This window comes from Pseudophryne corroboree, unplaced genomic scaffold, assembly GCF_028390025.1.
Source record: "Pseudophryne corroboree isolate aPseCor3 unplaced genomic scaffold, aPseCor3.hap2 scaffold_2740, whole genome shotgun sequence".
NCBI classification, from domain to species: Eukaryota; Metazoa; Chordata; class Amphibia; order Anura; family Myobatrachidae; genus Pseudophryne; species Pseudophryne corroboree.
Window position 1 is genome coordinate 659 of NW_026969403.1, and position 14,989 is coordinate 15,647.

General features: G+C 46.3%; 1 protein-coding gene across 1 annotated transcript; it reads right to left on the reverse strand.

Annotated features, from left to right (window-relative positions):
• Window positions 1-1,001: 1,001 nt before the first annotated feature.
• Window positions 1,002-12,350, reverse strand: LOC135013734 (flavin-containing monooxygenase 5-like). The gene is made up of 4 exons (XM_063952656.1): window positions 12,272-12,350; window positions 6,468-6,608; window positions 4,246-4,434; window positions 1,002-1,179 (listed from the first exon to the last, which is right to left on the reverse strand). Exons 2-4 carry the CDS (start codon window positions 6,600-6,602, stop codon window positions 1,078-1,080), a joined length of 426 nt encoding a protein of 141 aa, XP_063808726.1. The 5' UTR covers window positions 6,603-6,608; window positions 12,272-12,350; the 3' UTR covers window positions 1,002-1,077.
• Between the last annotated feature and the right edge of the window lie 2,639 nt (window positions 12,351-14,989).

Sequence of the window (14,989 nt, forward strand, 5' to 3'; positions counted from 1 at the left end):
ACCCCCCCCCCTCCCCCCCAAACGTGGTTTGGCGACACTCTGTGGCGTATATACAATATATTTTTATGGTTTTTTTTTCATAAATTTAGCACCTGGCGCTTATGACTGGCAGCAGATGTGAAATTGGACACCGGCCATTTTGTGTTTACAGACTACATCTCCCAGACGGCCTGGGGTTTCAGAGGATATACAGAGAGACACGCAGAGGCTGTCGGGGGCGGGGAAAAGACGAGGATGAGGAGGTCATGTGTTTAATATAGCTAAGATGCAGCTGACTACAACTGGAGGATACTGGGGAAGAAATCAAAGTGTCTGTACAGAGGGAGACCCGCTGAGAGGGTGAACCCCAGTCTGATGGATTTAAGTAGCCTAAAGAAGATAACACATTTCAAACCTTCCTTTTCGACCCCTGGGGTGGAAAGTTTGCAGAGGGATGCACACTTTGGAGGAGTGTGAGATAAGTAGCAGTTTACAGTGTTAGGTTTCTTTCTAAAGACTGACAATTATTAGCTAACAAAGTGTGTGATTTCATCACGAATCAGTTTGTGGAACTACAAGTACCAGTGTTGCTGAAAATGTCAATTGGAACCCTTAGAGTACAGTTTTCTCCAAGCCATAGTATGCAGAAGATAATTTGTGAACTCTGAAATAACAGTGCACTATAATGGGGGATGTATTGTTTAATGCTGGGTGTGGTATGTGTAAAATTCTTTGTCATACTGCTGGTTAAGTTGTCATTACCCAGTCAGTGATTGCAAAGGCCTGGGTGTTATTTGTATACAAAAGGAAGGTTAAGGAAGGGACGGATACTGTAGGAGAGAGCAGATTCATCGTTATGTTCATTTTTTTCTTATTATTGCATTATGCAGTACACCCTTTAGATGTGTGTACATTACTGACTGTTCAATATGTTTCTATGCCTATTTAGTATACAGTATGTCCTTTTTTATTGAACTTACTATAGTACCTTGTATATAAATGCATAAAAAGCAATTGCTATTCCAGACCCTTTAATAAATGTGCCAGGGTGGCTTTTGCAACATATCTGTGTGATATTATTCCTGTAGTGGGGGCGGTCTAAGGACGTGGTGGGCAGGGATTTCCCGAATCTCCCTCTGGTGTTCCTGAAATTGAACATTCCCCAGAAGAGCACCTCATGTCAAGACTCGGGTGAAGGCACTAATACCAAGAGAAGTACAAGGTGAGAAGCATTGCAAAGCGGAAGCGTTTAAACACACACCATTAACCAGAAAACCCAGGTAAAGGAATGTTACATTTAAGAAGGTTATGGCCACACCGCTATGATTAGGGCACGGACAGGCTGTCTGGCGATTATGACAATTATATAATTGCGGATGTTGTGCTACTAGCTACCAGTGATGATACAATTATTATATTCCTGATATTTATTGCCAACCACCAGTGATGATGGCAATGATTATATAACTGCTGATGCACTGCCAGCCACCGGTGATTATATTACTGATGATGATGATGATGATGATGATTATATTGCTGCTGATGATTATTATGATATTGCACTGATGATTATATTGCTGCTGATTACTGATGATTATATTACTGATGTTGATATTGATGATTATATTACTGCTGATGATTAAATTACTGCTGATGATGATTAAATTACTGCTGCTGCTGATGATAATAATAATATTATTACTGCTGTTGCACTACTATCTACCAGTGATGATGGCAATGATTATATTCCCATTATTGCACTGCCAACCACCAGTGAAGATGACAATGATGATATTACTGATGTTGAACTGTCAGCCACCAGTGATGATGACATTGTTACTACTGATGCACTGTCAGCCACCCATGCCATTCCAAGATAAAGGCACCAAGTTGCTTAAACGCGTTGGACCATCGCACACTGACAGAAAGAACATTTACACTTCAAAACGCCACCTTCTCTCTCCCTGACGAGAGAGAGAGAAAGCCCGTGAAGCAGAAGACAATAGAGCTCCGGAAGCAGCAGTGAAGGACTCAAGGAAACCAGCGGCTGCCGCATTGAAGCAGGGACTGGACTCAGACTCACCAAGCAGATGATCGGGACACCAGAGGGAACAGGGACGAAAGCGGAGCCAGTACATGTGCGCCGAACGCACCCCCGGTGGTGAGTATAATAAGCCCGTACCCTGGTTCCCATACTGGCAGACCACCATCAACTATACAGCATACTTGCCTACCTGACCCTCTCCATGAGGGAGAAAATGCTCTGTTCCTGGACTTTACTGGTAATGTATGATTGCCATCACCTGTGGTGAGCTAGTTAATTGATAAGAAAGGTGTTTCACCACAGGAGATGGCAATCATACATTACCAGGAAAGTCCAGGAACAGAGCATTTTCTCCCTCATGGGGAGGGTCAGGTAGGCAAGTATGCTATACAGACAGAAAGAGTATCATAGCGGGACACCGCAATACAAATACCCACAAGTGCCATAGCACTCACATGTACATTTACCCTAAATACAAATCCAGGAACAAGGTACATCAGGTGTTCCCTAAAGGTTCACATGACATTTTTCCCCGCAGAGGGACCCTTGTGAAACCAATACACCCAAAAAGTATTATACATCAAAAGGGAGTCTGCAGGACCATACGATTTTAAGTATTTGAACATTAGACTTTTTAGTCTATACCTCCAACAATAAATGATTGACATCAGTTATAAAGACCATGTTGTCATGATGTTCTATAGAAGCATACCATCCACACAGTTTGTGAATACCTGATATGGGGGGTAATTCTGAGTTGATCGCAGCAGGAACTTTGTTAGCAATTGGGTAAAACCATGTGCACTGCAGGGGAGGCAGATATAACATGTGCAGAAAATTAGATTTGGGTGGGTTATTTTGTTTCTGTGCAGGGTAAATACTGGCTGCTTTATTTTTACACTGCAATTTAGATTGCAGATTGAACTCACCCCACCCAAATCTAACTCTCTTCACATGTTACATCTGCCCCTCCCCCCCCCCCCCCCCTGCAGTGCACATGGTTTTGCCCAACTGCTAAAAAAATTTCCTGCTGCGATCAACTGAGAATTACCCCCATGGAGTATTTCCTAGTCACCCCTTAGTCCCATCCCCATTCCCCACCCCCCCCCCTCATACCTAACCTGTACCCACCCCCCTTCCTCCCCCTCTACACATTATTTCCCACCTGTGTGCGCTGACCACTGCAATCTATAGATAATCCACCCGTGATGACTGATATTATTACTGCCGATGTACTGCCAGCCCCCAGTGATGCCAATGTTATTACCACAGTTGTACTACCAGCCACAAGTGCTGATGATATTATTACTGCCAGCCATCAGTTATAGTGATGATGATGAGGATTCAGCCAGGGTTAAAATTAGTTGTTTTATTTCTGGTGATAATTCAGAAGCGAATTATTTATTGCGGCTAGCCTGTATTCTCTATCGAAACACCTGATATTCCCACAAGTAAAATTGATTGGGATCACAGCGCTTTGGATGCCGGCAGTCAGTATACCAACAGTGGCATCCCGATGCTCAGAGTCCCATACCTACTAAGTAAGGATGCTACCCCTAATCCCTAACCCGCAGCATGACCCTAAACCCCCACCCCCCTCGCCGCCTAAACCTAACCCTTCCCAGTGGTGCCTAACCCTAATTACCCTCCCCGCAGACTAAACCTAATCCTCCCTCCCCTGCAGCCTGACTGTAGCCGTCCCCTACCCCGCAGCAGTCCCTGCATACTTACGTTTGGGGTCCAGGCACCAGCATTGCGACCCAGATCGAATCCCAGTGTCAGGATTCCGACTGCCTGGATCCCAAATGCCAGAATCCTCACTGGATCCCTACTGTCCACCACATTCACCTGCATCGTAAATCTCTAACCCACACACTTAACCCTCTAAATACTAAGATATGCTCTGAAATGGGTACAGTGTGCTACAAAACAATGTAACCATATTCGTGATCTAATTTTTCAGTTTTCTATTATTTTAAATGTCACTTTGCCCTGGACCTTACAGTCTCTGCATTTTAAATTACATCTATAGATAACATATTCCCAGATCACAATGCAATCTAGTATTTTTTAGGTTTGCCACCAGTAACTCATTTCAGTGAAGTCCTCAGTGTTATTATTAACTTGCATGCAATCTATAATTTGACATATATTTCTTCTATATGTACAGTATTTACCAAAGGATCATCTTGTGATGTAGGGGTTAATTATTCTTGTAGTACCTTAAACTGGATGTGTTTCAGAAGGTTGAAGTTCTTTGCATACATCTGGAAATAATCCATGATTTTGGAGTTGTGCATGTAGTTTGGGAATTCCTCCGGGATTGGGAAATCACTATAACACATCATCTCCTTGGATGTGTTAATAATGACAGATCTATAGATACTGGCTCTACCATCTTCAGGATTATCCTGTTATAGGAAACACAGTTGTGTGTGAAATAACAAATATTTTATGGCCAAGTGCACAATTCATAGTATGGTGTATATTTTGATACAAAATGTCTGCCTTCAATTTTATATGAACCTAGGGCCTAATTCAATTTATGTGCGACAATATGCTAATGACTGCAAACCGATTCCCTACCTGTAATAGTAATAGTGAGGCTCATTTAGGTACAGTTGCAAAGCAGCTATTGTACACACATTAGGTGATGCTTTCTTACTGCGCACGCCTCGGAGCGTGTTGGTATGAGGATCCCGGTGGTTGATATGCCGACTGTCAAAATACAGACTAATTCAGAATGCTAACCCTGATCCCTAACACCACCTTTCCGCAAATTCACATTATGCCACATGGAATGAGGCAAAATTCAGGGAGAGTGACAGCAGGGACATGGAAAGTGACAGCATGGACAGGGAGGGTGACAGAGGGACAGGGAAAGTGACAGCAGGGACAGGGAGAGTAACAGAGAGAGGGACAGCAAGGGCATACAGGGACTAGGGAGAGAGAAAGGCAACAGGGTAAGATTACCTCTTTAGTAGCGGCGGTGCTGAGGATGCTGTGGTCTGCGGTGCAGTGGATGCGGAGGCTGTGGCCGGCATGGTGCGAAGGAGGAGATTGTGTGGAGAAGGACTGAGGGCGGTGGCGGGGCAGCACGGGAAGCCCCGAAACGTTGGTGTATAATTTGACATATAGTGTATAATATATATATATATATATATATATATATATATATATATATATATATATATATATATATATATATATATATACACACACACACACACACACATTGCTCTGATGCTGGTAGGTCCAGTGTATAGGGGTGCTGGCTGGGCGCAGGAAGGCTCCATATGCACTGCCTTCCCTGTTCCCTGCAGCCTGCGCGCCCAGCCAATGGCTGAGCCACAGGCTGCTGCACAGATTATTGGACAGCTGAGACGTCGCTCAGCTGTCCTTCCTGGACACGCTACACAGTCCCTACGTGCGGCCGCGGCGCTGCTGCCAGGAAAGTGGAGACAGCTATTTCTCAACTGCCCTGCATGTGGAGCCGGCGCGCCGGCTCCCGGGAGCCGGGAGCGCAGCACCGCAGATCGGATCAGAGATCCGATCTGTGGCAGCTACGGGGGGGCCCTTTTAAAAAGGGGGGCCTGGGGTACTTATCCCCGGGGCCCCCCTCTTAATCCGGCTCTGTGACTGCTGACAATACAGACAGCCAGAATCCCGGGTCACAGGGGCTATTTCCACTCGTGGGTGTCCACGACACCCATAGAGTGGGAATAGAACCTGTGGTGAGCGCAGCTAGCCACCGTTCCTGCAAGGGCACTCTTTGCGCTCGCCCGGATGCATACTGACGGCTAGGATGCTGTTGTCAGTATACTGACGGCTGGCATCCCGACCATCGGTAAATCATACCCTTATTTATCTACACTGTGTGCAGATCCACAGGGGCTTGAGAAAACACCCCCACTGATGTTTCATCGAATGTATATCGATTACTCAAGTCAGTCCCGAGCTGCTCAGATCGCGGGTCAACTTTCTCTCTAAAAATGGCCTTTGAGTTTAGTCAATGTCACTAATACTCAAATTTGACCACATTTGGAGTATCTACAGAGAAGCCAGAGCCACGCTGTTTGAGCACAGATTTGCAGGTCTGTCAGTGACATTCCCAAAACACTGCCAGAACACGTTTACGGTTTTGCCACCACTCCCCTGTTAACGCCCACACACTGTGCCTGATTGTCTCTTACCTTCACGCAGTAATTGACTATCAGATGGACCATTATCTTAATTAATGTATCAGGTGATTTGAACAAACTTAAATTATACAGCGATATTCTTTGTTTTACAGCTTGTTATTCAGATGATTTACTAATAAGTGCTCTGTCTGTAGAATGTGTTGTCGTTCATTTAGAAATGTGTTGTCCCACCTTCATGGGCACTTAGTTTGTAACATGCTTTGAGCAACCTTTTTGAATTGTAAAAAACATTCTATACTCACATTATATCTCCAGAGACCTCCAATATCCTCACTTTTTTCATAGCATATGGGTTCCAGGCCCTCATCAATGCAAGATTTTATGGATGTCAAACCGCTGGCTCCTGCCCCAATCACAGCAACTTTCTTCACCGCCATGACCTGCTAACAAGAGAAGCACAGACATTGAAAGATTAAGGGTTCTATGTACTAAGCCTTCGAGAGAGATAAATTGGATGGAGAAAATGTACCAACCAACCAGCTCATAACACAGCCTGTACCATGTGATAATGTCGGTATTATCTTAGACCACAAAGCTATACCCCTTTGTACACTATTACCGTTGAGCCGCTCGACTACTTGCACGTGCTACGAACTTTGTATGCTATCTGCGTACAGAGTCCTGCACGTGGTACGCACTTGGCGTACGCACGCTGCGCTGAGTGTACGGAGTACACACAGCGAGCGCTCACACAATGGATAACCTTTAAACCTTGTTAATGATACAATGTAATGATATGCTTATACTTTAAACCTTTGGCAGCAAAGTACTGCAACGATGTTATACCTTTAAACCTTAAGTAGCGCTGGCGATACAAAGTAACCGCAGTGCATACACCTCAACAATGCTTATACACCTTAAACAGGTTAAACTACTTTAAAGCCCATGCAGGAAAGCGAAAACACAACACTGTTTGTAAATGAAAACACAGGGTTCTAAGGCCTCCGTGGATTGATTCCAAAAAGGTAAAACAATACAATTTATACACTACAGGCTAACAAGTAAATCTAAACAGAAATAATGGCTACAGAGAATGTACGTACGTGAGAATATTCGCAAGCGCAACCCGAACTCGGTCCTCCACTGGTCATACAGATAGCGTTTAGAGTCTTCTGACCGGCCAGGCAACAATGGTCCTTTTATACACAACATGCATACACAATACAATGGTCACTGTAATCTCATTGTTCATTGGACACAGAGATATGTCTCCACATTACAGAAAAGGTCATAGGTGGATTTGAAAAGGTGGGCGATGTCATTCCCAACTGCTCTTGTGGGTGGTATCCTCTGGATTCCCGCCGCATATGTAATTTACAGTAAATACAGTTAATGTTCATAATCTACTTTTGTACATAACTATACGCAGGAACAAGCAATCTTTCTCTAACTAACACCGGAATGTTACCCTCAAAATACCCTACAGCTGGATACTAGACATCACCTTCCAACCTTTATCTGACCCTTCCTATCATGCAAAGAGGAATCTCTCTGTCCAGGAACTGTTTAAACTAATAATACTCACTGACATGGTCTAGGGGAACTATATCTAAAATATACGCTATATGGGTTAAATATGCAATATTCTAATAACACGCTCACAAACTCCGCCGTAAATACCCATATCATGCGCATGATCGCTGGAGCGATCCTACGCAAATTGCGGATATGTGCACGCACAGCGGACTGAGTGCATGAGCAGCGGGCATGTGCATGGGGTTAGTACAAGGCATATGCATTATGATATTTTTCGACTTTGACACATGGCATTTAGGAGCTGAATGGCTGATACTTTATCACGGTCCACTTCATCTCTCTCCAAGGCTTAGTACATAAGACCTCTAAGTAAGGTACAGTAAATAAGGCCAAGACTGAAAGCACAGGAGCTATGTACTCTGTTCCAGAATTAAAAAGTCATAAAGCACCTTGTTGGTTAACACTATCAGCCAGAGGGAAAAAAAAAAAAAAAAAAATAGGTGAATGCAATATTCACATTCCAAATTAGGAATGAAAAACTTCCTGGGACATAGGTGAACTGAAAAGATAAGGATTTGAAAGTATCCAGAGAGTCTCTAGAAGAGCCAAGTGCATCTTCAGGACTAGGCCTGGTATAAAATTTTAAGTAAAACCACTTCCGAGTTACATAGAATTTGACAGATAAGAACCACTTAGCCTAGGGGTGGGCAAAATACGGCCCGCAAACCGATCCTGCCCGGCCCACTGCCTCCCACCAGCGAGTAATGACAAGCGGCCCGACCGGCTGAGCTGCTTGTCATTGCTCTGCACTGCAGTACCTCCTAGCTGCCGGCGGCGCCTCTCTCCCCTGCTGCGTTGTAGCAGCCTCCTCCTGTCCACAGTGACAACAGCTGTGTTCAGCCGAAAAGGGGGCGCAGCTATGTGCCGATGGGGGGGCGGGGCTACACGGGACCTCAGGGTGCGGAGCTACACGGGACAAGAGCCAGACTGCTACAGATTCATCCTTCCTGCCACTACCAGCCAGATCAGTAAGTAAATGGAAAAACTGAAAGAAAGTGTGTGTGTGTGTGTGTGTGTGTGTGTGTGTGTGTGTGTGTGTGTGTGTGTGTGTGTGTGAGAGAGAGTGTGTGTGTGATAGTGTGTGTATATTTGTGTGTGCGGGCAGTGGCGTCAGACTTTTTTTAGGTTGCGGGGAGAGAACTTTAGCTCTCGCTGTACCATCCCCTCCTGTGTTCTGTCACCATGTCACCCCCCCCATGTTCTGTCACCGTGTCATCCCCGTGTTCTGTCACAATGTCCCCCCCCCCGTGTTCTGTCACAGTGTCACACCCCCCGTGTTCTGTCACAGTGTCACACCCCCCTGTGTTCTGTCACAGTGTCACACCCCCCTCGTGTTCTGTCACTGCATCACCCCCGCCTCGTGTTCTGTCACTGCGTCACCCCCGCCGTGTTCTGTCACTGCCAACCCCACCGTGTTCTGTCACTGTCAACCCCACCGTGTTCTGTCACCGTGTCGCCCAGAGGCATCACCGGGTGTGGAGACACCCGGAGCGCACTCTGTACTATTACCCCCCCCCCCCCCCCCGCGCGCGCGCGTTCGGGCCGCGTGGCGCCCAGAAAGTGGGTGTGACCTAATTTAGAAGGGGTGTGGCCTGGTGGGTCTTTTCTCTTTCGCTCCGGGGGCATGTCTAGCTTCCCCAAAGATGCTGGCTGACCCCGGAGACTGGACTGTGTGTGTGCCGGCTCTTATCTGTGACAGGAGCCGAGTGCTGCAGGAGATTATCTCACTGCAGCACTCGGCTCTTGTCACAGCAGAAGAGCTGGCACTTTGGTGTCACCCTGTCCAAAGGGGACACCCGGTCGCACCCGCCTTCTGACACCACTGGTGTCACCCCCATGTTCTGTCACTGTGTCACCCCCCCCGTGTTCTGTCACTGTGTCACACCCCCCGTGTTCTATCACTGTGTCACACCTTTCCCCAGGGGCTATAAGACACTGGATAATTTGCTTGCTGCGCAATAATTATCCTAAATAAAATGTTAATGTGTAAAAGGGGGCTCTACCTGCCGTAATGTGTGTAAAAAGGGCTCTACCTGGTGTAATGTGTGTAAGTGGCGCAATTTGAATAATGGAGACTATTGTGCAGCCTTATATGAATCTATTATTTTTTGCCCACACCCCTTCCACATGAAGCCACGTCCCTATATTTTTGGCAAGTGGGGGGAGCTGCTATTTTGTTTGTGGCCCTCGGATACTGACAGGAAATGTGAAGTGGACCCTCAGCTGAAATAATTGCCCACCCCTGACTTAGCCCATCTAACACACACACACACACACACACACACACACGCACACGCACACGCGCAGAGTAATTTATAAAAAAAAAAAATTGTGGGGGGGGGGGGGGGAATCAATTAACCTACCAGTGTATTTGCGACCTCAGTGCTGTGAAGCAGTAATGCTTACCATTACACCATCCATACTGCCAACATAAACCTACAGTATTATAACCTGAGGAACAGGCACAGCTTTCAGATCACAAATCCAGGTCGGACCGGGCTTTTGAACCCAGGTCCGAGCCGGGTCCGAGCAGGCTCAGACCCTTTCACATTGCAGTTTCGACCCGGGTTATTCCCGGGCTGGTGCCTTTCACACTGAACCCGGGTTACCCATGTTAAACACTGATGTGATTTAAAATTGACTTTTCTGTCTCACATTGATGAGGTTTAAAAAGGAGGGGCTGGGGACTGCTATGAGCAGACACAAACAGCCAATCAGCACCTTTTTCTGAGACCTGGGATGAATATCGCGGGTCAGAGGCTTTTACACTGCACAACAAGCCAGGTCAGACATGTGTTTAACCCTACTGTTAACCCAGGTTGAAATGCTGAGTTACTCAACCTGGGTTATTCACTTTGGCGCTTTCACACTGCACCTCAACCCGGGTTCACTACGATATGCCGGCGGCCGGGCTCCCGGCAACCAGCATACCGGCGCCGGCAGCCCGACCGCCGGCTTACCGACAGTGTGGCGAGCGCAAATGAGCCCCTTGCGGGCTCGCTGCGCTCGCCACGCTACGGGCACGGTGGCGCGCTACACTATTTTATTCTCCCTCCAGGGGGGTCGTGGACCCCCACGAGGGAGAATAAGTGTCGGTATGCCGGCTGTCGGGCTCCCGGCGCCTGTATACTGAGCACCGGGAGCCCGACCACCGGCATACTGAAGACCACCCCCTCAACCCAGGTCGACTCGGCAACAACCCGGGTTATTTTGGCAATGTTAAAGGGGTATGTGGGATCTATTTATGAAAAACAAAAAAATCTTTCCGGCTTTGCAAGTCCCTTTGCAATGTATAGAGTAATGCCACCTAAAACTTTTCACTGCTTAGTAAATTGTGGTAAGCCTCCATCCACATAGAAGCCTATGGGGTCCACGGTAAGTAGAACTAGTTAGGTGAACACTGGAGAAATCTGTGAACCTATAAAAAATAAAATAAAAAAAATAATGGAGAATAGCTGAGAAAAGCCGTTTTTGATGTAATCACTGTATAAAGAGCCTCTCTCGGTTTAATAAATAACCTCCTCAGCATTTCAGATTTATATTGAGAGATATGAGTCAGCTAGCATCTGGACATCATAGTCTACAATGATTGGGGCAGAAGTAGCTTTGGGGATTCTGGGCAAACATTTTTGAAAATGTTCTCATACAATTAATGAGAGTGTTAGTAAGCTAAATCGGTTGGCTGCTAAGGAGATGCAAGAGACCTAACACATCAGTTTGTATCACTGCCACATAGTTTGTGTACTAAAGCTTTGCATAACATATCACAATTATTGGTGTAATAATAACGAAATCTCTTGTCACCAGGGGAGGGGGGTTGCTTGCTACCATGGACACAGAGAAGCTTACTAAATTCTGAAAGAATAGATAGATTATATAGATAATACTAGTTTTATATTAATAACAACTATTATATGGGTGGAATTCAAATTTTGGAAAAGTCGGTTGGGTGTCTGTTTTTTCCTGTCTATTAGATAGGAAAAAAAACCAGACTCCCAACTGACTTTTCAAACATTTGAATCTCCCCCTATATGTTACATGTCGGTTATAAAATATGTATATTGTGGCAAGATAGGAGGCCGTCTCCTGGGGTAGATGGGTGCACTTTCTTCAGCAGCAAACAGTACCACGTCAGTCCAGGGTGTTTGGAAGAAATAGCCTCAGCCATACCTCCCAACGTGACACATTGTAGGAGGGACAAAATGCTTTGTTCCAGGACTTCTCTCTTAATTTAGGATTGCCCTCATCTGTTTTGAACAGGTTAATTGATAACAATGGTGTTGCACCATAGGTAGCTGTAATCATAAATTAAGAAGGGAGCTCAGGAATAGAGCATTTTGTCCCTCCTGGAAAGGGTCACATTGTGAGGTATGATTTTTTGCAGCAAAAGTAAAAAAAAATCATAAACATGAATCCTAGCCTGTCCAGCTCTGACTATACAGGAAGTTTCCCTCCCTGTGTGAGAAATACTGTCCAACTCACCAAAAATGCAATTTAATACAACACTTACTTCAAGCGGTAATAGTTTCTCTCTGTAAGCCAGCAGCTTGCTCCTCAGGTAATGAGAGAGACTCCATGTCAGGCTGACATCCTTTTATACACCACATGCAGGTGTAAGCACTGATTAACCTTCTCTGAGGCTAAGGGGGACATGTACTAAGCAGTGATAAAAGTGAAGAAGTGAGCCAGTGGAGAAGTTGCCCATGGCAACCAATCAGAATTGATGTAACATTTATAATTTGCATACTATAAAAGAATACAGAGCAGCTGATTGGTTGCCATTGGCAACTTCTCCACTGGCTCACTTCTCCACTTTTATCACTGCTTAGCAGTGCCGTAACTAGGCATTTTAGCGCTGTGTGCAAGAAATGACATTGGCGCCCCCCCATGTAAGATAGGGGCAGTGCGCGCCTACGGCGTGCAAAAAATATATAGGGGCGTGGCTTCATGGGGAAGGGGCGTGGCCACAAAATAATAGCAATTCATACTACGGTGCACAGTAGTCTACATTATTCAAATTACGCTGCACAGTAGCGCCACTACACCAGGTAGAGCCCCTTTTATACATTACAGCAGACAGCGTCCCCCTTTTTACACATTACAGCAGACAGTCCCCCTTTTAACACATTGCGGCAGCCAGTCCCCCTTTTTACACATTGCGGCAGCCAGTCCCCCTTTTTACACATTGCGGCAGCCAGGCCCCCTTTTTACACATTGCGGCAGCCAGTCCCCCTTTTTACACATTGCGGCAGCCAGTCCCCCTTTTTACACATTGCGGCAGCCAGGCCCCCTTTTTACACATTGCGGCAGCCAGTCCCCCTTTTTACACATTGCGGCAGCCAGTCCCCCTTTTTACACATTGCGGCAGGCCCCCTTTTTACACATTGCGGCAGCCAGGCGCCCTTTTTACACATTGCGGCAGCCAGGCCCCCTTTTTACACATTGCGGCAGGCAGGCCCCCTTTTTATACATTGCGGCAGCCAGTCCCCCTTTTTACACATTGCGGCAGCCAGTCCCCCTTTTTACACATTGCGGCAGGCAGGCCCCCTTTTTACACATTGCGGCAGCCAGGCCCCCTTTTTACACATTGGGCAGCCAGGTCCCCTTTTTACACATTGCGGCAGCCAGGCCCCCTTTTTACACATTATGGCAGACGGTGTCCCCCTGAGAGAGAGAGAGAGAGAGAGAGAGACATACTTACCATCTCCCCGCTGACAGGCTCCTCGTGCAGCTCCCTCGGTGCAGGCAGGTGAGAAGGAGGAGGAGGGAGGGGGACTGGAGCCGCAGCAGCGCTATTTCATTGGTAGTAAGCGCCGCTGCAGCATCCCCCTCTCCTTCCGTATTGGCTGCCCGGCTCTGCTGTGGATGCTGGGATGGAGGAACCGCATCCCAGCATCCACAGCAGCGCCGGGCAGCCAATACGGAAGGAGAGGGGGATGCTGCAGCGGCGCTTACTACCAATGAAATAGCGCTGCTGCGGCTCCAGTCCCCGTCCCTCCTCGTCCTTCTCCGCTGCCCAGCGCTGCTCTCCTCCTCAGTGCGGCGGCGGCGCACGGCACAGACTTCAGAGGCGGCATGTAATGAGTCAGTTTGACTCATTACATGCCGCTGGCCGTGCGCCCTCAGGGCAACTGCGCTGTGTGCCAGGCCCACTTGGCACACACGTAGCTACGGCCCTGGCAGAGGATGTCACTATAGACACGCAAGGAGGATGGCATTGTAAAGACTTGGGGAATGGTGCTGTATATGATCATGTGGGGCGTCGTTGGAGAGACACAGAGGGGCGGCAGGGGAGAAATGTAGGAGAATGGCATCTCTTCAAGATGTTTGATCGCAGAAGTTCACATTTTGCCCTGCCCCTAAAGTACTATTACTATGTATTATCTGGCTGAACATTTATTGTATAAAGAAGATGACATATTATTCCTATGCAAATAGGTAGCTTTTGTACTACATGATCTCCAATATGGAGGTATATGCAATTGCGGTCGAATTGCTGCAAATGTCGAAAAACGGGGCATTTTCGACATAAAAAAAAGATTCGACAATGCATTACAGTACTTTTCGACAAAAAAACGTCCGTTTCAGATCCGACTTTTTGAAATTCGACAGTTGTCAAATTCGACATGTCTGCAATGGTAAAAATGCAGCTTTTCGACAAAAGTATATTCAATTGAAGAATGTCGATTCGACAACAGTGCTTTTCGACAGTCATTTCGTCAAATTCAGTCCGCCTCATTTTGCTGGCGGAATCTAATAAAAAAATTTAAAAACATGTTTTTTTTGTGTTTTTTTTTTGGTGCTAATAGCATATCTATTTATATTAGAAGGGGTTATCTACTTGGTTTGTCTATTAGGAGCAACAAGTATTATTTATATATTTTTTAAAAGAATTTTTTTTTTTTTACTGACTAAAATAATATGGAGAGATCAGATCATGTTTTTCAGTGGGAAGGGGTGGGAATGGGTTAAAAATCAAGAAAAAAATGTGTGGGGTCCCCCCTCCTAAGCATAACCAGCCTCGGGCTCTTTGAGCCGGTGCTGGTTGTAAAAATACGGGGGGGAAATTGACAGGTGATCCCCCGTATTTTTACAACCAGCACCGGGCTCTGCATCCGGTCTTGGTGCCAAAAATACAGGGACAAAAGACGTAGGGGTCCCCCGTATTTTTAACACGAGCACCGTGCTCCACTAGTCAGAAAGATAATGCCACAGCCGGGGGACACTT

Excerpts from the sequence above, each read along its gene's own strand:
- LOC135013734 (XM_063952656.1), bottom strand. The coding sequence starts at position 6,602 with ATGGCGGTGAAGAAAGTTGCTGTGATTGGGGCAGGAGCCAGCGGTTTG. Across the intron at positions 4,435-6,467 it reads GAGGTCTCTGGAGATATAAT|GATAATCCTGAAGATGGTAG; the intron begins GTGAGTATAGAA and ends TTCCTATAACAG. Across the intron at positions 1,180-4,245 it reads TGAAACACATCCAGTTTAAG|TGCCTTCACCCGAGTCTTGA; the intron begins GTACTACAAGAA and ends TCTTGGTATTAG.